Source organism: Chinchilla lanigera, unplaced genomic scaffold, assembly GCF_000276665.1.
Source record: "Chinchilla lanigera isolate Chin_1 unplaced genomic scaffold, ChiLan1.0 scaffold00021, whole genome shotgun sequence".
Taxonomy (NCBI): domain Eukaryota; kingdom Metazoa; phylum Chordata; class Mammalia; order Rodentia; family Chinchillidae; genus Chinchilla; species Chinchilla lanigera.
The window spans coordinates 27,592,646-27,614,191 of record NW_004955422.1 but is presented as its reverse complement, the minus strand read 5'-3'; the positions used below and the strand labels follow the sequence as shown (position 1 = coordinate 27,614,191).

General features: G+C 47.5%; 1 protein-coding gene across 1 annotated transcript in view; it reads right to left on the bottom strand.

The window, feature by feature from the left end:
• Positions 1–11,844, bottom strand: part of Pxmp4 (peroxisomal membrane protein 4, 24kDa) — a 15,554-nt gene extending 3,710 nt beyond the window's left edge. Inside the window, exons 1-3 of the mRNA XM_005384839.2 lie at positions 11,647–11,844; positions 8,211–8,273; positions 4,114–4,312 (exon numbers count right to left, since the gene is read on the bottom strand). Of these exons, the coding sequence (XP_005384896.1) occupies positions 4,114–4,312; positions 8,211–8,273; positions 11,647–11,759 (375 nt within the window). The 5' untranslated portion in view covers positions 11,760–11,844. The remainder of the gene's footprint in view (positions 1–4,113; positions 4,313–8,210; positions 8,274–11,646) is intronic.
• Between the last annotated feature and the right edge of the window lie 9,702 nt (positions 11,845–21,546).

Below are 21,546 nucleotides of genomic sequence, written 5' to 3'. Positions count from 1 at the left end.
CCTCTTTTGTCTGTAACTCATTATTATTTGTCTATTTGTTTTCCTGAGAAACTATTTTGTAGACAAAAATATGTAAAATGATAACCATTGATAATTTCCTACCATTTTGTCTGTAATTTGCTAAGTCCTCCCTGTTATTATGTTATCCTTCTTTTATTCTTTAAAATAAAAAAAAATAAAAATAAAAATAAAAAGATGTCCAACATCCTCAGGGAAATACAAAGTAAATCTACAACCATATACACCTATCAAAACTGCTAAGATAAAAAATGTGATAAACCAAATGCTGGCTAGGATGGAGAGAAACAAGATCACTCAGATATTCCCAAAGGGAATGTAAAATGGTAGAGTCACTTGGAAAACAGGTTGGCAGGGTTTTTCTTTTTTTAAAATTCTTTTGGCAATTTCTTGTAAAACGAAATGTACATGTAACATGCAACCCAGCAACTGCATCTTGGGCATTTATCCCAGAGAAATAAAAATTTCTGTTCACATAAAGATCTATATAAGAATGTTCTATGGCGCAGGCGTGTATCCAGCACTCAGGAGGCTGAGGCAGGAGGATTGCCTTGAATTTGAGGTTATAGTGAGACCCTGTCTCAAAAAAAAAAAAAAAAAAGAATGTTCTAAAGCCAGGTGTGGTGATGCATAGCTATCTCAATACTTGAAAGTTCAAGCCCAGCCTGGGCAACTGAGCAAAACCCTGTCACAAAATAAGAAAAGAAGAAGGGCTGAGGATATAGCTTGGTATGAAGGCTCGGGGTTCAATCCCTAGTACAAAAAAGGAAAAAAAAAAAAAATCTAAGCAGCTATATTTGTAATACCCTGAAGCTGGAAACAACCCAGATATCCTTCAAAGGTTGGATTTTTAAACAAACCATGGTACATCTATAACATGAACTATTACTCAGCAATACAAATCAGTAAACTATTGGTACATAAAACAATCTGAAGCCAGGGGTGGTGGCAGGCCTATAATCCCAGTACTTGGAAGGCTGAAGCAGGAGGATCACTGTGAGTTTGAGACCAGCCTGAGCTACAAAGTGAGTTCAAGGCCAGCCTGAACTGACTAGTGAAATCTTGTCTCAAAAAGACAAAAAAAAAAAAGACAATTTGAATACATCTCCAGGGAATTATGCTGAGCAAAACCAACCACTCCCCAAAGATTATATACCATATGCTTTCACTTAAATAACTTTTTTAAAGGAAAAAATTTTAGAAATGGAATAAATAGAGTAGTTGTTAGGGATCAGGGAAGGATAGTAATGGAGAAATATGGGGAGAACTCTGGGTTTGGAATCTCGCAGACCAGTGAAATTTCTAATAAAAAACTAGAGTGGGGAAACTTACTTTCTGATTTATTTTTGTCTGTCTTGTCTGTCTCTGTCTCTGTCTTTGTGTCTGTCTGCTGGGGATCAAACCAGGGCCTTACACACGGTAGGCAAATGTTCTACCACTGAGCTACATCCCTACTGTAGCACAGGCAGAATTTCTGAAAATAAAAAATGCTCACTACCCGAGAGGTCACAATTCCATGTCCAGGAACTTATCCTACACATGTGTTCAAGAAAATGTCTGCACAAACATGTAGACTGCAGTCTGTGTGTGACAGTGAAGTCTAGAAACCTCCTAAACGTCCATCACAGGGGATGAGGGAAATCGAGGCCGGTGCGTGTACACAGCAGCTGCTCTAATGATATTAAAATGTGTAATCAAGACCCACCATCACGGGGAAAAGTGGAGCGCAGCAGCCCTGGTGGACACCCCCACAGGTCCCCCTGCACAGCACCCACACCTCTGCAGGCCACCAAACACAGCTAACAGGAACTGGCTCTCACAGAGGCTTGAGTTAGACAGGGGCGGGGACATGGTCTCAACTGATTTTCTGACTTTTATCATGGTGTCTCCTCATCTTTTAAATCTGGGCCAGGCATTTAGCCTGCACTTGTAGTAGATATAGTTCTCCGCAGTCTATTTCTTCTATGCGGCTTTGGCAAGTTGTATTTTCCAAACAATTGGTCCACTCCGGCGGGTTATCAAATCTGTGAACACTGACTTAGTCACAGTGTTTCTTTATTGTCTTTTTAATGTCTGTGATGACATTTGCTGTCACTGTTGATTTGGTAATTTGTGTCTCTTTTTTTCTTTTCTTAGGGAGATATATATATACATATATATATACATATACATATATATAGTTTTTTTGGAACAGGGTCTCACTATACAGTTCGGGCTCACTTTGTAGCCCAGGCTGGCCTCGAACTCACAAGGGATTCTCTTGCCTCAGCCTCCCAAGTGCTGGGATTACAGGCATGCGCCACCATGCCTGCCTATGTTCATTTTATTCATCTTTTCAAAGAACAAGATTTTAGCTTACTCTTTTTGGGTTTTTTTAAAGACAGGGTCTCACTGTGTAATTTAGGCTAGCCTTATACTTACTATGTAACCCAATCTGGCCTCCAAAATAAGGTGATCCTCCTGCCTCTGCCTCCCAAGTAGATGGGATTATAGGCATACACTACTATGCCCAGCTAATCTGCATTTGATAATTTAGAAGCAAAAACTTTTTATAATTTAGAAATATTTAAGAAATTTGAGGGACTTGGCATGGCAGTCTACATAGCGAGACCCTGTCTTAACACACACACACACACACAGCTGGGTGTGGAGGTGCTCACCTGTAATCCCAGCACTTGGGAGGCTGAGACAGGAGGATTGTCATGAGTTCTAAACCAATCTAGGCTATGTAGTGAGTTCAAGGCCAGCCTGAACTATACAGCAAGATCCTGTCTCAAAACACACACACACACACACACACACACACACACGCGCACAGGGGAGGAATTTGAGGGAGGAAAATAGAAGTGCTACCCACTTTTCATTTGCCAAAGGGCATTAACAATAATGAATAATATCTGAGCAGAGTAGTATATGCCTATAGAGGCTGAGACAAGATGGTAGCTTGAGCCTAGAAGTTTGAGGCTGGGCTAGACAACACAGTGAGATGCCGACTCTGAACCAAAAACAGAAGAGCCAGGTGTGCTGGCTAATACACGTAATCTCAGGACTCTGGAAGGCTGAGGCAGGAGGATCACAAATTCTAGCCCATCCTGAGTAATTTAGCAAGACCCTGTAGCAAATTAAACAATAAAAATGCTCTGGGGTTTAGCTCAGTGAGAAGACTATAGGTTCAAACCCCAGTATCACAGAACAAAGCAAAACACCACAAAACAACAGCCTGGAGCCCCATCATTCATCATCATTTTACCAAAAAAAAAGGAATTTTGCTGGGCGCGGTGGCCCAGGCCTGTAATCCCAGCATTCAGGAGGCTGAGGCAGGAGGATGATTGAGGAGTTTGAAGCCAGCCTGGGCTACACAGCGAATTCAGGGACAGCCTGAACTACAAAATGACATGCTGTCTCAAAAAAAAACCCAAAACAAAACAGAAAAGTAATTTTAACCAAGAAAAAGGACAAGTCAGTCAGCTGGGTATGGTAGTGCACACTTGTAATCTCAGCACTCAAGGGGGTTGAAGTTGGAGGATTCCAAGTTCAAGCCCAGCCTGGCCAACTTAGTAAAACGCTATCTTAAAATAAAAAAATAAAAAAGGGCTGGGGGTGTAGCTCATGGTGAAAGCCCTGGGTTTAATTCCTGGTACCACACACACACACACACACACTCACATATACATACACATGCACCCGCACACATAAATCATCGAATGAGAGATAATTTTTTTTGTACCAGAAATCGAACTCAGGACCTTGTGATTGCCGGGCAGGCGTTGTGCCACTGAGCTAAATCCCCAGCACCTCCCCTCCAGCCCAATTTGTTTCATGACATCTATCCTGGGCACTTTTCCCCCTCATTTCATTAGAGACTGGATTTTTAAAAAACATCTCTGCTCTAGGGAGGAACATACACACTGACTTGGGGAACCACGGAATTCCAACTAAGCACCCTCAGTTTGGGTGGGGAAACTGAGGGCACACGTGACTTTCCGGAGGTCACGCAAGGCCTGGTGAATCGCAGACCTCAGGCAGGAAGACCACCAAGAGCTTGGCTCCTTCCGCCCCCGCACTTTATGCTGAGCCCCGGGGGAGGGTCTTTACCTGGCTGTTGATGTTGTTGTTCTCCCCGAACACGAGCACGCCGCCCAGGCAGGCAGCCAGGAACGAGTGCACCTGGTAGGTGTGGCCGTGCAGGTGGGCCTGTAGGGCGCAGAGACCCTTGTAGGTGAGAACAAAGCGGGCCAGGTTCCAGGAGTGGGTGTAGGTGGCCTGCAGAATGGCCCGCAGCTTCTCCCGGAGGCTGCACAGATAGGAGGAGTCCGGGTGTAAGTAAGGGGGCAGCTGAGGTCGTTCCCCGCTGGCTGGGCGTGAACTGTACTAGTCAAGGACCTCGGGGCGTCTGCCCACCGCGGTCTCGGGGCTGCTCCCTCACCAGCTGCTCTCTCCTCAAAGCGGCGCTCGGACCCCCCTTGGCCAGGATGCCCTCTGCTCCCCACCCTTATCCGGCTTGGCTTTTCCTTCCCAGCCCTGATCACCACCTGAAACTCGGAAGCCCCCTACCCTGCCCCACCCCACAGAAGCCCCTGGGGAGTAAGCAGTATCTAGAGCCGGTGTCCATCTTCCCAGCTCAGAAAGCATCTGGCATGTAGTAGGTGTTCAATAAACCTTCAGGAGTGAACATGCAAATAAATGAATAAATGCCACTACATGGTGGATCTGGGGGTACACTTCTGGAAACACACACACACACACACCCCTGCTTGCTGCCCTGGTGGGGCCAGGAGACAAATAGGACATAACCAGAAACACAAGAGTCAAATTCTGATGGGAGATGGGATCTGAAGGACAAGGAGGAATCAGTGAGATCCAGAAAGGAGGGTCACCACGACCCACAGAGGACTAGGCACACGGCCAGGCAGAGCAGGGAGCAGAAGGAGAAGCTGCTGTGGCCAGAGCAGAGTCTGTGTGGGGAGAAAGACGGGGGTGGAGCTATGCTGACTTCTGTTTTCATTCTCAGAGATGACTGCTTAAGTAGAGGTGATGTTTTTAGCACTGAGCATTGAACCCAGGGCTTTTGCACTGAGCTAAATCCCCATCTCGAACCCTTTTTATTTTTTGAGGCAGAGTCTTGCTAAATTGTAAGTTGCCCAGGCTAGGTCTGAACTTGGGATCCTCTTGCCTCAGCCTCCTCAGTGCTGGGATTGCAGGTGTGGGCCACTTGGCCCAGTTTGATTTATCTTTTACAAATCACTAGGGGGCAGCAAAGAGAAATCAGGGAGCAGAGCATCTGTCTCTCAATTCCGCAAGGGGGCACTCGAGTGCCCACAAAGTGAAGGAGGACCGGACATGGGTGAGTGGGTGGGATGACAGGGCCCTGTGGAAGTGTGGCTGGTGAGGGGGGACAGCTGGGAGTAGCCAGTTCTTGCCTCTTTGTCCAGCTCTAAGGCAGAAGCTGGATCTCTACGAGATCTCCCAGTGCTTAAGTGCTGGCCGTGGCCCTGCCCTCCCGCCTCCTAGAGAGGACAGCCCGCTTCCCTCCCCGCCCTGGCCACCACCCAGGGCTGGGTCACTGCTGTTGCCCACATGGGTCACTGCCAGACTCCTCACGCACACCCACTTCTGCCCTTGCCCCACCCTTCTGTCCCCTGCCCGCCTGTTCTAAGTCTGGCAGCGCAGTCTTAACAGAAGTCAAACAGGCCAGGCACTGTGGTGAGTTCCTGGAGTCCCAGGTGCTCAGAAGTGGAGGTGGGAGGCTCAAGGCCAAGAGTCTGAGGTCAGCCTGGGTAACAGGGCCAGACCCCTCAAACACACAAAATAAAAGCCAGCCAAATAATGGATGTTCCTGTACAAAATCTTTTTTTTTTTTTTTTTTTTTGAGACAGGGTCTCACTATGCAGTTCAGGCTGGCCTTGAACCCATTATATAGCCCAGGCTGGCCATGAACTTGTGACCATCTTCTTGCCTCAGCCTCCCAAGTGCTGGGATTATAGGTGTCTGCCACCATGCCCACTGAATAATCTTATAATGATTTCCTGTTTCACTTAAAAAGCCCAAATCCTCTCTCTGGCCTAAAGCTGACAGAGCCTGACCAGGTTACTGCTGTGACCCTCTTCTCTGTCTTCCCAGTGCTTCAACCACAGGGCTCCAACCTCCTCAAACTCACCAGGCACAGTCCCACCTCAGGGCTTTTGCACCAGCTATGCCAGAAGCCTGGAACATTCTTCTGCTGATAACTAGCTGCCACCTCCTTCAAGTCTTGAATTTTTTTTTTTTTTTTTGGTCTCTTTGAGACAGGGTCCCACTGTGCAGTTCAGGCTGGCCTCGAACTCTTGGCGATCCTCCTGCCTCAGGCTCTTGAGTGCTGGGACTAATGGTGTACACCACCACATCCAGCTTCAAGTCTTGATTTTACTGTGGTTTTCTCATGGAGGCCTTTTGGATTTAATTCTGCAACCTCCACCCTTTCCAGCGCTCTCATCCCCTCTTCCTCTTCCCCTGCCCCAAGTTTTCTTTCCCATGCCCTGCATTGCCTTCTGACTACAGTTTGGGTTTGGAACGTGCCCCAAAGCTCCTGTGCAGAAGGCTTGGTTCCAAAGTGGTGCCACGGAGGTGCTGGAAACTCTACATGGTGAGCCGAGTGGAGAAAACAGGTCGTGGGGGCCAGGTCTTGAAGGAAATATTGGACCCCTGGCCCCTTCCTTCCTTTCTTTTTTCTGTGGTGCTGAAGATGGACCCAGGGCCTCCTGTGTGCTAGGCGAGAGCCCCACACTGAGCTGCACCCCCAGGCCTTGCCCAGCTTCCTGGGTGCCACGGGGTGACAGCTTTGCACTTCTGCCCTTTGGCCATGACCTGCTTGCCACAAGCCCACAGCGACGGGGTGACCACGGGCTAAAACTCGGAAACCATGAGCTAACACCTTCCTCCTCAGGTGTCCTCTGACAATCACCGAAAGCGGACTAACACACATTCTGCCTGCCTTCTTTCTTATGTCCACTTGCTGCTATGGTAACTCCAGGAGCTGGGCAGTAAGCTCTAGGAGGGCAGAGATCAATTTACTTTCTTTCTTTTTTAAAAAGTTTCAGTAGTAGGGATTGAACCCAGTGCTTTCTCACTGAGCTGCATGTCCAGCTCTTTGTTGTTCTGAGATAAGATCTTGCTAAATTGCCCAGTCTGGGCTCAAACTTGTGATCTTCTTGGCTCAGCCTCCCAGATTAGGGAGTACAGGCATAAGCCACCGTGCCTGAATCAATCTGTTTTATCAATCTGTGTCCCTAGCACCTATAACAGTGTCTGGCACATAGTAGATGTTTAAAAAATATTTGCTGACTGGCTGAAAAAGCTCAGTTCAACAACCACAACAAAATGGTTCAAACTGGGTGTGGTGGTGCAAGCACATAATTCTAGCCCTCTGGGAAGCTGAGGGAGAGGACTGCAAATTCAAGCCCACCCTGGACAACTTATCAAGATCCTGTCTCAAAGAAAAAAATAAAAAATAAAAAACCAGCTGGGGATATAGTTCAGGGCAAAGGCTGTAGGTTCCAGCCCCAATACTACAAAAAAGAAAAAAAAAGTTCAGAGGGCAAAACACTCCAAAACAAACAAAAAGAAATAAAACAAAAATATAAAAGGAGAAAATCTAGCAAGTTAGACTGAGCAATAGGCTGCCTGTGTGTGACCCTGTTAGGGTCCGGGTGAGTCTGTGCAATGAGAACTAGACCCTAAGATGTCCTCTGAGGAGGGCTGTGAGGGAAGAGTTACTGGAGACACAGGAAGGCCAAGCCGGGCGAGCAAAGGAGAGAGCAGAGACGGCTTCTCAGAGGACGCGACCGCCAGAGAACTGCTTCGGGCTGCTAGGAAGGGGAAGGCAGCGGAACAGGAAAGAGGGGTAGCATGAGCACATGTGAGGACTGGAACCACACGTGGCATGGGCATGGACAGCCAGTGAGTTCTGTGTGCCAGACTCGATGCCAACCCAGCGTCAACACCGTGAGGACAGCGCGGCAGCCTGTAGAAGGCCCTGCCCGGAAGGTGGGCTTCTCCAGAGGACGGCAGGGAGCTGGGGCATCTCCATGCAGGGCACAGGGTCAAAGCTGGGCTTCAGGAAGCGTGGAGGGGGCAGGCTAGACCCGGCCGGGAAGCTACTGCAACCGTCCTGGCACTGAGGGCTGACCTCATTCTCCCTTGGTTTGAGTGGGTACCTGCCGCTCCTGAAGAGAAAGGTCATGATCAGAGCATGAGGGGCCCGGATTTTGGCTCCATAGCTGTAGAAACAAAAGAAAATAGTTATTAGGGCATCTGTTCTTCACTGGGCTCTCCCTGGCCTCTGGTACTTCCTGAACATCAGGTTCTCTCCCTGCCTTTGTCCAGGCTGCTCCCTCTGCTTGGCATGCTCTTCCCCGCTTCCCCCAGCTTCACCTTTCACTAGCTGCTTTTTCCTCTGCCTTGCAGGTTCTGGTTTTTTTTTGTTTGTCTGTTTTTTTGTTTTTGGTGCTCTTGGAGATTGAACCCAGGGCCTCAGGCATGCTAAGCAAGCATTCTACCAGTGAGCTACATCTCCAGGCCCCTTCCAGGTCGATTTAGTTAGGTGTTATTTTAGGTTTGTTTTTTTGTTGTTGTTGTTGTTTGTTTGTTTTTTTCTGGTACCAGGAATTGAACTCACAACCTCGTGCTTGCCAGGCAAGCACGGTGCTGCTGAGCTAAATCCCCAGCCCCTATTTTAGTTTTTTTGTTTGTTTTGTTTTTGTTTTTTAGTTTTTGTTTTTGAGATAGGGTCTTGCTATGTAGTTCAGGCTGGCCTTGAATTCACTATGTAGCCCAGGCTGAACTCAAACTTGCTGTGATCCTCCTGCCTCTGACTCCCACGTGCTGGGTCCACCACGCCTGGCTAGGTGAAGGGTTTTAAAACTCTTAAAATGAAAGAACTAAACTGGGTGTGGTGGTGCATGCCTGTAATCCTGGTACTATAGGAGGCTGAAGCAGGAGGATTGCAAATTTGAGCCCAGCCTGGGCAACTTAGCAAGACCCTTTCTCAAAAAAAGGGCTGAGGATATATCTCAGTGCACAGGCCCAGGGCTCAATCCTCCAGTAACACACACACACACACACACACACACACACACACACACACACACACACAGGAGCTTACAGCTCACAGGGCTGACCTAACCTAGAATGTTGGCCCTAGCTGGGAAGGTTCACTGACAGGACAGGGAGAGCCAGAGTGAGGGCAGGTACACAAAGCCAGTGTTGTGATGGGCCCAGGGGTATGTGACTCCTAATCACTCCTGCTTTGTCCTTGGCAAAGGAGCTACTGGCATCTCAGGGCTCACCCTATCTTGGCCATACCAAACAGTGGCTGTTATGATCTGGCCAGATCTGTTGGGAACCAGCTCCTCCCTGACTGAGTTCCCAGGGAAGCCAACGATATACCCTTTAAAAAATTTTGCCAGGCATGGTGGCTCACATCTGTAATCCCAGCACTCAGGAGGCTGAAGCAGGAGGATCCCTGTGAGTTTGAGGCCAGCCTGAACTTCACAGTGAAACCCTGTCTCAAAAAGATAAAAAAAAAAAAAAAAAATTAAAAAAAAATATTTTTTTTAAACTTGGAGACAACACTTTCTACATACACCCGGTGCTGTGCTGAGCATTTCACACATACTGACTCAGTCTTGATCCTCAGCACCACAGAGGGGAAACAAGTCTGTCCTCCAAGGTCTCACTAAATCGCCCTGGCGGGACTTAGAACTTGTAAGCCTCCTGCCTCAGTCTCACTGCTGAGATTACAGGTATCCCCCACCACGCTTCCCTAGAAGTTTGGGTTTTAAGAATGAAGTATAAGATACTGAGTGCCATGTGATTTATGCATTAAGAAGATGGTTGTCATACCGGCTACCTTGTCAGAACTATCCCATGTAAAGGTGAGGCTGAGTACCTCCCCATGTCGCCACGTAAAACTGAACTGGAGTTGGGCATTCTGGGTTTGAATCCTGGCTCCAACCCTGACCAAGTGATATGACATGCACAATGGGTATGCATCTCTAAATCACAGTCTTCTCATCTGGAGAATAAGGACAATGCCAATTCCTATTTTGCACATATTCATTCATTCAGTTACTCAATAAATACTTGAGATTCTACTAATATGTAGCAGGTGCTAGAAGCACACTAAGGGACAAAGTAGGTAAAAATTTCTGTCTTTGGGTTGGAGATGGTAGAATGCTTGCCTAATGCATTGAGGTCCTGGTTTTGATCCTCAGCACCACAGAGGGGAAACAAGTCTGTCCTCAGGAAGCTCATTTTCTAGTTAGAGAAATGGACTATAACAGCAAGATACAGCCAGGGATGGTGGCACATGCCTGTCATCCCAGCTACTTGGGAAGCTGAGGCAGGAGGATTGCCATGAGTTTGAGGGCAGCCTGGGTTACACAGTGAGTTCAAGGCTGGCTTGGACTACATAGCAAGACCTTGTCTTAAAAAATAAAGAAATAAAATTAAGGGCTGGGGATGTAGCTCAATGGTAGAGCGCTTACCTACCATGTATAACGCCCTAGGTTCAATCCCCAGTATTACAAAAACAAAACACCAAGATACACAAGTGAACTATTAATTAAGTGTCCAGTGATGACAGGAATTCACAGATGGCCTCAATAAGCAGATGAGACCTAAGCAGAGGCCTGAGGAAGGTAAAGGAGTAAACCAGGTGGACATCATTTCACTATAAGAGTAAAAGACAACACTTTCTACATACACGCGGTGCTGTGCTGAGCATTTCACACATACTAACTCAGTCTTCTGACAGTGTGATATACTGTACAGAAAGAGAGGCTTAGAGAGGATTAATGACTTGCTCAAGATCATATAAGCAAGTGACACCAGGATTCAAATCTTGGCAGGCCACATGCTCACCACCACCATGCTGTGGTGCCAGCAGGGTGCCAACTCCAGAGGGACACAGACCTTTCTCTGTTTGTTTCTGCCTTGTTGCCGGTTCTGGCCCAGCAGGCCTTGAATAGATGGTGGCCTTTATGCAGGAGGTCTAAGGCAGGCCAAGCTCGGCCATGTGAAATGCCCCCAGGAGCTCCCCATGCAAGGCTGATGAGGTGGGATCAATATGCCCCGCAAATACTTGCAGCTTTTTTACATCCAGTCACATCCCATGAGTCCCCAGTACCAAACGAGGAGCTGGCGCTGGAGTCACAGGATAAGGATGTGAACCCATGGGCAGCTCAATGGGGGTGGGGGGTGCCTGCCTGCTAAAGGCCAGAGTTCAGTTTTCTATTGTGCAGACGGGGCCTGGAAAGCCCGACAGTCCAAAGAGCGCACGGCCAGCACGGTGACCTGACCCAAATAAGGGGGATACAGGTGCTGCCGAGAGAGGATCAAACCAGTAGTGCCAGGTTGTAAAGGAGGAGGACCCAGAAAATGCACAGTGGGAGCCCCGGCTCAGGGCTGGCAAGGCGCTCAGAAGCCCAAATCCAACTGCTATTGTACAGATGGTGGCTATCGACACCTAGAGACACACGAGGACTGCTCAAGGACACCGGGGCGACGGCGCCGGGCCTCGAACTCGCGCCTCTGATTTCGGCCAGGCCCGACCAATCCCCCAGCCCCTGCCAGCCCGACAGGCCCACTCACACTGCCCCGTTCCGGAAGCCCTTAAGCGCGGCCAACGCAGTGTGGTAGCGGCGCTTGCGCAGCAGTGCGTTTACCGCCAGGAGTAGAGTCTTCAGCTGCGGCGGGGCGGCCATGGCGCGGACACGCGCGGGGTAGAGGAACCGGCTGGACGCTCACTGACAGCGCAGATTCCGGCTGCACCCTCCACACCAAGGTAGTGCAACCTCGGGGCGTACCCATACGCTGTATCTGCCGTCACTCATATGGGGAGAGCCAATCACAGAGCGCCTTTATCTATCCCGCGTATGGGACGCTTTTTTGCTCTTTGAAACTGCTGTCTGATTGGAAGAGAAATGCGAGCTTGTAACTAATCACAGTGACTCGGCCTCCTGGACCTGTCCAATCGAAAGGTATTTTCCTTAGTGGCCTGTTCAGTTCACAGGTGGACTGGGCAGGAGGCGTGTCGCCAGTGCCCTTGGAAGGAGGTTTTGAACAAGAACCGCCTTCAGAGTTGGGGTAGTTTAAGTTTTATGTGGCGACACTGGGAGGTACTCGGCTTCATCTTTATATGGGACAGTTCTGACCAGGCAGCTGGTACGACAACCATCTTCTTAATGCATAAATCACGTGACACTCAGTGTCTTACACTTCATTCTTAAAACCCAAACTTCTAGGGAGGCGTGGAGGGAGATCCCTGCAATCTCCGCACCGCGGCTGAGGCTGGAAGAACACACAAGTTCTGAGTCCTGCCAGGGCGATTTAGCGAGACCTGTCTCAAAATTGAAAAAAAAAGTTTAAAAAAATTTTTTTAAGGACTGGGAATGTAGCTCCGTGGTAGAGTGCCCCTGGGTTCCACATCTAGTACAGAAAAAAAAAAAAAAAAGTTGCTGCCACATCACCTTGTTTTCGTCTTCATAATTTTAGACACGTTGAAATTGTTTGCTACATGCAATTGGTTCCATAGCTCAGAGTTAGAGCACTCGTTTTAAAATTGTTTGCTCCATGATCCATTAACTCTACTAGACTCTTAGTTCCGTGGTAACAGAAAGCTGTTGGTCATGTTTTCTGCTGTAGCCTCAGCCCTGGGGAGGTGATGGGTGCCCAAAATATGCCCGCTGAAGCAATAGCAATAGGTTTTGGGTGTCATGTACCAGAGCACTGATGAAAGGCATTTACGTATGATGTTACTTTGTGGAGTTGTCACAGAATAACAGTAATACACTGAGTCATGGCTCTGACTTGGGAGGGTTTCACCGTTTGTATGTGGGCTAGTGATATTTACCTGATATTATTGCCCAGATTACTGTCAGAGGACAATGTCAGAAGTCAGTGAAAGAAAGAATGGTCCTGGACCTACATTCATTATCATTTTTATTTATGTATATTGGTTATACAGAAGAGTGGGTTTCCTCTTGGCATAGTCATAGCTGCATATAATAGACTCTGGTCATTTCTGTCCCACATTACCCCCCTTACCCTTCCCTCTCCCCTGTGCTGAAACTTTTGTCACTGAGACTAAATTTTTTGTCTTTTCTTTTGTAGTGATGGATTAATTTATTCAGTTAATCCTTCCTCTGAAAATAGTGATTATGTTTTTTTTTTCTTTTACTTTTCCTCTTTTGAGACAGGGTCTCACTATGCAGTTCAGGCTGGCCTTGAGCTCACTTTGTAGCCCAGGCTGGTCTCGAACTTGCAACAATCCTCCTGCCTCAGCCTCCCAAGTGCTGGGATTACAAGCGTGCGCCTCCACACCTGACTATGTTAGATAATATACAAAATATCCTCTTCTCTCCCACAGGAAGCATAGACTGGTGCCACCATTCCAGTAATGACTAAAAAGTTCCAGGACACTTCAAAAGCACTCCACACCAGCATTGACAGGTGCCGGGAAATAGCCTTTGCCATCACTGCCGTGAGGGTGTAGGCTGAAGAGAAGCTCATGTTTTGTTCAGTAAAGTGGACACTCACCTCACCAAGAGGACTAGAGAACTCACTGAGGATGGGAAGTAACATGTGATCATGATTGTGCACAACCCATGCCAGTACAAGACCCTAGACTGGTTCTTTCTTTCTTTTTTTTTTTTTTTTTTTTTTGAGACATGGTCTTGCTTAATAGTTCAGACTGTTCTTGAAGTAACTATATAGCCCAGGCTGGCCTCAAACTTGTGGCAAAACTGAGGCCTCCTGCCTCAGCCTCCCAACTGCTGGGATTACAGGTGTGCACCAATATGCCTGGCTTTTCTTTTTTTTTTTAACAGCCAGGTTCTGGCCAGTGGTCTACGCAACAAGTTTTGTGAAGACTTGGGGCAACCGATGGAGATTAGCCCCATAGAAGGTCCCATACTAGGGCCTTTGGTGTTTGTGTTTAAGGCCAGCACACCATTCCCCTGGCTAGCATGGCCACACTGGGGTGGTGGGTGTGTCCAAGAAGAACTGAAAGAAGTGAATCTATAGGCACTTTCTGTTAAATTTTTTTTTTTTTTTTTTTTTGTCTTTTTGAGACAGGGTCTCGCTATGCAGTTCAGGCTGGCCTTGAGCTCACTTTCTAGCCCAGGCTGGTCTCGAACTCACAAAGATCCTCCTGCCTAAGCCTCCTGAGTGCTGGGATTACAGGCGTGTGCCACCATGCCTGGCCTTATCTATCTGTCTGTCTATCTATCTATCTATATCTTAAAAGTGTGAGGCATTCCCAGGCCAATTATTGAGTAAAAGACAGTAACCACTAATGAGAGGATTCAAATACTGGGGCATGGAAACCATTTAGCATGTAAGGCCTTTTGCAAATATTGAACCTGTGACTTTCACTTTGTCAGCCATGCAAGGCAAGAGGGACAGAGGTGAAAGTCCAAGGGCTATCCCAAGTGGAGCACCTTACAGCAGAATCTCTTTAGGGGTCTCACTTTCCAGTCTAGTGTGGAACCTGCAGCACAGCCTACACCACTAGCCACAGGAAACGTCAGGAAAACTTCTTGACGCTGAGTAGAACAGTAGAAGGGAAAGGTGAGGGGAGTTTTTTTTTTTTTGGTGGGGTGATGCAGGGGATGGAATCTAGGGTCTTTGCACTGAGCTCTACATTCCCAGCCCATCTATCTATCTATCTATCTATTTATCTATTTATCTATCTACCTACAAGTTCTCGTTAAATCACTCATTTGCCCAGGCTGATTTGGAATTTACAATTCTCCTGCCTCAACCTCTTAAAGTGGTGAGTTTACAGGTATAAACCACTATGCCCAGTTGGGGGGGTTGTTTTTCAAGCTCTTTCTTGAGAAGTTGTGATCATCAATGAATCCTCTGCAGCCCAGAGAGTATAGCCTAATAAATCAAGAGTTCTCAAGCTATGAACTGAGAACCTGGTTCTCATGATAACTGCCTGGGTGTGCCCAGACACCTGTGGCCAAAAACAAAGCTTCTCTGGAGAAAGGCACAGCCATCTTTTGTTTGAGAACCACACAGATAATTTTTTTGCTTTTGTTTTAAGACAGGGTCTTGCTTTATAATTTAGGCTGGCCTTGAACACACTGTGTAGTCCAGGCTGGCTTCAAGCTCCAATGATCCTCCTGCCTCAGCTTCCTGGGTGCTGGGATCATAGGCGTGTGCTGTCACACCTGGCCACCACAGATAATTTTTCAAGAGATGACTGGCACACATAATCCGTGACAACCAGGGTCCCAAGACAACAGAAAGAAAAATCTGCATGGATTTCAGATATTGTAATTCACAGACATAGGGTTTTTTTGTTTGTTTGTTTTGCAATTTTCTTTTTTTTTTTTTGATACTGGGACTCAAACTCAGGACCTTGCGCTTGCCAGGCAGGCACTGTGCCACTGAGCTATATTCCTGGCCCTCACAGACATAGGTTTAAAAAATAATGTACACATTAAGGGCTGGGGATTTAGCTCAGTGGTGCAGTGCCTGCCTGGCAAGGGTGAGATCCTGGGTTTGATTCCCGGCATACACACACACACACACACACACACACACACACACACACAAAGCACACAAAATATAAAGTTAGAAAATAGCTATAGAAAAAAAAGCTATAGGGAGGAGAAAAGGTTTTTCTTTTTCTCTTTCTTTTTCAGTATTGAGGATTGAACTCAGGACCATGGGGGCTGGGGACTTAGCTCAGCGGCAAAGCGCCTGCCTGGCAAGCGCAAGGTCGTGAGTTCGGTTCCTGGTACCGGAAAAAAAAAAAAAAAAAAAAAAAAAAACCAAAACCAAAAAAACAAAAAAAAAAGAACTCAGGACCTTTACACTGAGCTACGTGCCCATCACTTTTTAAAGAGTTTTTGAGACAGACACCAAGTCACTAAGTTACCCAGGCTGGGATCAAACTTGCTATACTCCTGCCTCAGCCTCCCAGAGTGCGGGGATTACAAGTTACACCACTGTGCTCAGCAGAAACTATTTTTAAATTATGGAAAATGTGAAAAGGAACGAAACAGATCATTTAGAAATAGCCCCTGCTACTTGCATGGAGAATCAGACATTAACCCTTGACATATGGCCTTGTATGGGGCATGTTTGGAAATTATTTGGCTTGGCAAGTTCTTCCTATGTGCTATCTTTTGCCACATAGAAAAATAAGCTTTGCCTCAAGAGCCTCCCAAGCTATTAAGAGTAAAGAGCTGCCATAATGGGAACACTATTCCCTGGTGATTCTTTTGTTGTCTTTTTGAGACAGGGTTTCACTATGCCGTTTCAGGCTGGCCTTGAACTCACTTTGTAGTCCAGGCTGGTCTCGAACTCACAGTGATCCTACTGCCTCAGCTTCCCAAATACTACTATTATAGGCATGTGCCACTATGCCTGGATCTCTGCCTTTTTTTCCCTCCAAAATGAGGGCCCTCATGCACACTAAGCAAGTGTTCTACCACTGTGCTCCATTCCCTGTCCAAGGGCTGTTTTTGTTTCATGCTGGAGAGTGAGCCCAGGCTACATAAATGCGAATCCGTACCGCTGAGCTACACCCACAACCTGAAAACTTTGTTCTTTTCTCCTTGTTTTTGTATGTTTCTTCACTCCTCTGGCAACCCTATGATGTAGGTACTATAACTATGTCATTTGTCCTACGGGAAATTGAGGCACTAAGAAGCAAAGTAACCTACTTAAAATGATGTAAGGGATGGGCCAGGCTTTGCTCCAAAGTCTGACCTTAGCCACTATCTTAGTTTGCTAGGGCTGCCAGAATAAAATACCACATTCTGTTGCATAATGACTGAAATCTATCTTCTCACTGTTCTAGAGGCTAGATGTCCAAGACCAAGGTGTCAGTGGGTTTGATTTCTCCTGAGGTCTCTCCTTGGGTTGCAAGTGGTCATCTTCTTTCTGTGTCCTCACAGGGTCACCCCCATCTTTGTGTCAATCCTCCTGCCCCCTTTTGTATTACTGAAGATGAAACTCAAGAGTGCCTTTATCCAGCCCTTTTATTTATTTATTTTTATTGTGACACAGGGTTGAACTAAGTTGCTTAAGTGGGCCTTACAGCTGCAAGCCTTCTGGCTTAGGCTCCTGAGAAGCTAAGAATACCAGTGTGTGTCATCCATGCCTGGCTCTAATCCCACTGTTTTATAAAGATCAGTCCCTATTGCATTAGGGCTCACATTTATGACTTCATTTAACTTTTTATTTTGGTACGGGGCCTGGTGCTTGCTAGGTAGGCGCTGTGCTGCCGAGCTACATCCCTGGCCCCATTTAACCTTTTTTTTTTTTTTTTTTTTTGTCTTTTTGAGACAGGGTCTCGCTATGCCGTTCAGGCTGGCCTTGAGCTCACTTTGTAGCCCAGGCTGGTCTCGAACTTGTAAGATCCTCCTGCCTCAGCCTCCCGAGTGCTGGGATTACAGGCGTGTGCCACCATGCCTGGCTTCATTTAACCTTAATTACCATTTTTGTTGTTGTTTCATTGTTTTTTCGAGACAGGGTCTCACCATGTAGTTCAGGCTGGCCTTGAACTCGCTATGTAGCCCAGGCTGGTCTCAGACTTGCGGCAATCCTCCTGCCTGGGCCTCGTGAGTGCTGGGATTATAGGTATGTGACACCATTCCCGATTTAACCTTTTTTTTGTTTGTTTGTTTTTTTCCGGTATTGGAAATCGAACTCACGACGTTGCGCTTGCCAGGCAGGCGCTGTGCCGCTGAGCTAAATCCCCAGCCCCTCCGATTTAACCTTAATTACCACTTTAAAGGCTCAACCTCCAAATGTAATCACATTCTGAGGTACTAGGGGCTAGGATATTAACATGTGGGGCATGTGGGGGGCATGGTGGACACAATTCAGTTCATTAAAACTAGCACGCTTTGTGGCCTCCTATCAATAACAACTAACCTAACAACATGTCAGAACCCAATACCCTAATTTTCTCACTCTTAAACTGGGAATCTAACCAGGTGTGATGGTGCATACCTGTAATCTCAGCAGCTGGAGTGTTGCTGTGATTGAGTTCAGGGCCAGCCTGGGCTACACAGAGAGAGCCGTTCTCAAACAAAATAAAACACCCCAAGCAAACAAACAAACAAAACCCTTCCAAAACAACTGGGAGTCTGGCTTCAGGTCTTCATGTTTCTCTCCTTACGTAGAATCTGATTTTTTCAATCAGATTTTATTGGTACATTTTAGACAAGATGATCACATTCATAATATTGGTACCTGTACATGATATAACTTGATTTTTTTCCCCCATCCCCCTACTTTCCCTTCAACCCCTTCTCCCCTCTCCATTTACAAAAGCTTTGTTTCCATTTTCTCCTTCTTTTCTCATTTTTTTTAAAGGAAATTTAACTTTTCTGGGGTAGCTGGAACACTCACTGTGGAGTCGGACCCCAGAAGTTTTCCAGACTTTACCTCTTCCCTGCTTGGCTCCCTGCCTGGCATCAGTGACTGTATTACTTAACCTTAGATATTTGTAGGCTGTGATTGTCATCAGGTAAGCTCTTCAGTGCCAACCAGGTGGCCCTGAGGGCCTGGGACATGGGAAGTGTGAGAGTTTGGTGGAGAATGAGATGGCAGTAAAGTCCATCTGTCAAGCTGCTAGCCAAGCGTTTCCGAGGATGCCTCTGCACCCAAGAGGTCTGACCAGGACACGTGCCGTAACCCCTGGTTGGAAGGGGTGGAGAAAGAGAGAACTGCTAACAGCAGGAGACTGTCACAGGGCAGGAGTGGTATCGGGTCCTCTGAGAACCTACAATGGCAAGAGAGGGTTCTGTTCCATTCTGGGAGGTCAGGGAAAGCTGCTCAGAGGCGACCAGAGGTCAAGCTCCTGCAGTCCTGCTGAGGGTGGGAACAGCATTTCAGGAAGAGGGAATGGCATGTACAGAAGGCCTGCAGAGCACGGGAGAACGCACCATATGGGTCTGTACCCAAAGGTAGGGTCCACGCCTCCCACTACCCTGGAATAAAACCAATATCCGCCCTATGGCCCTGTCCCTCACTTCATCCCCACACCCTCTGCTGGTACCTGACTTCATAGCCTCAGTGGCCCTCTTACTGTCCTTGGCTTCTTTGTTTTTCTGTCGCTGAAGATGGAACCCAGGGCCTCTGGAGTGCCAAGCACAGCCTCTGCTGTTGAACCATGCCCACGGCGCTGGCCTTCTTTCGTTTTGGCCTCAAAGCCTGTGCGCTTGCTTGTTCCCTTTGTTTCCTTCTTACTTAGAAGATGGCAGATCCTTTCTTAGGCCCTGAGGGAATGGGCCATGGTACTGACCTCACTTTACAAAAGTAGTTTCCCCTCCTCAGAAGGAATGTATTTAAAATGACGGACTCTCCCGCAGCCCTTTATACCCCACTTACCTGCTGGACTAACTCCACAAGGGCAAGGGTTTTTTAGCCAAATTTTGCTCATGGCTGTTAGGTCTAGCTTGCCCCGAATCTAGAGCATTGTCTGGCACAGGGTAGGTGCTTAAGAAATATTTTTGTTTGTTTTGTTTTGTTTTTTGTCTTTTTGAGACAGGGTTTCACTATGCAGTTCAGGCTGGCCTTGAACTCACTTTGTAGCCCAGGCTGGACTTGAAATCAAAGCAGTCTTCCAGTCTCAGCCTCCTGAGTGCTGGGATTACTAGTGTGCACCACCATGCCTGGTTTAAGAAGTATTTTTAAACTAAATGAGTGAATGTATTAGTGTATTTTGCTTGAGTAATACTTAAAATTTTTAAAAAAAATTTTGGATACCGGGACTCAAACTCATGTTTGCCAGGCAGGCACTGCACCACTGAGCTAAATCCCCAGCACTTGAGTAACACTTTTTATTTTTTATTATTATTATTATTTTTATTTTTTTTGGTTTTTCTCCGGTACCGGGAACTGAACTCACGACCTTGCGCTTGCGAGGCAGGCTCTTTGCCGCTGAGCTAAATCCCCAGCTCGAGTAACACTTTTTAAAGGGCATACTGAGAGAAGCTCTTTGCAGAGGAGATGAGAATCCGAGGCCACTAGGTCAGTGAGCACGCTGAAATAAGGAACAGGAGCTTAGGGCTGCAGGTGGGCCCTGGGTCTCCAAGATCCCCAGAAAGGGAGTGGGATGTGGCAGTCGGGGGACAACTGGGTTGGGGTGCGTGTGCTCAAGGCTTCCTAGCAAGGGGGGACTTATGGGGGGTAGCAGTGGAGATGCGGGAGTGGTAGTCAGGGCAGGATGAGAAGTCATTAGTAGAAATGGGCCTCATGAGGGTGAGCAGACAGGGGGTCTGCGGGGCAGGTTATCAGAACCATGCAAGCAGCGTTCCACAAGGAGGGAGGTGTGCGAGATCCAATGTTTTTGAGCACTAGGGTACTAGGGATTGAAGCCAGGGCATTGTGCACGCTAAGCAAGCACTCTACCACTGAGCTACATTTCTGACCCTTTTTACATTTCTCATTTAGAGACAGACTTGCTCAGGTTGGGATTGATCTCGAGCTCCTCTTGCTGTAGCTTCCTGAGTAGCTGGGATTATAGGTATGTGCCACCATACCTTGCACTTTTAAAAATGTTTAGGTGTTCTGTGTTTATTCATATGAGAAAGTGAAAATTAGGGGTTTTATTTTATTTTATTCCTTTGGGTAAGGTTAAAGTAGACATTTATGTAAAAGCAATGCGAACGTTTGGAGTCAAATGCAGGCATGTGAAGAGGTGGCCGTGATTAAGGGAGCGCCGTTGCTGGCGGTCCCTCTCTGGTTTTTCTCTCCAGGTTCTACCCTCAATTCTTCCTTGTTGCCTGTGGGTCCTTCTTCGAAACCTCCTTCACCCACTGTAATTAATAATCATTTTTTGAGACTGGATGTCTTCTTCCCACACTCCTAACTCCACAGGGGAAGATGAGGGAAGGGTGTGGGAGTGGAGGGGCACCGTCCCCTGAGACCTGAGTGGGGCCCCTATGAGTCTGGGCCGGAAGCAGCTGAAGTGGGTTTTGGGCTTTATGTGAGAGAATGGGGTCCTGGAGAGGCAGGGATGGGAAAGAGGTGGACGTGGGGTGTAATAGCCATAGGTTATTAAAACCAGGCGGAGATGGGTGTCACTGTAAAGAGAGACGCGTGGTTTCAAACAGGCAAAGGCGAAAGCTCCCGTGGGTGGGGAGAATGGGAAGTCACTGACGGGTGGACTCTGTATTGCACAGTGGGAGGAGGGGAGGCTGTGACACCATGGAGTGATCTGGGTGGGGGGAATGGGAGTTGATGCTGCAAAGTTGGGCTCTCGGGTGCGATGAGAGTGGGGAAGGCTTGCGTCGCAGTTGGCGGTCAAGTCTGGAGAGGGGGCGGCGGTGCGGATAATAGGGGTGGGTGGGAGTCCTGCGCGTGCGGCGGACATGGGTCCGTGTACAATTTGAGGTTCCAGTGAGGCAGGGATGTGGTTCCACAAGAGCCAGCGACTGACTGGGTCACGGTAGCCCAGGGACCTGGGTGATGGCTGGGTTTGCGGGAGGGTGGGGCCCGGCGGCAGCTCCCGGGCGCCCC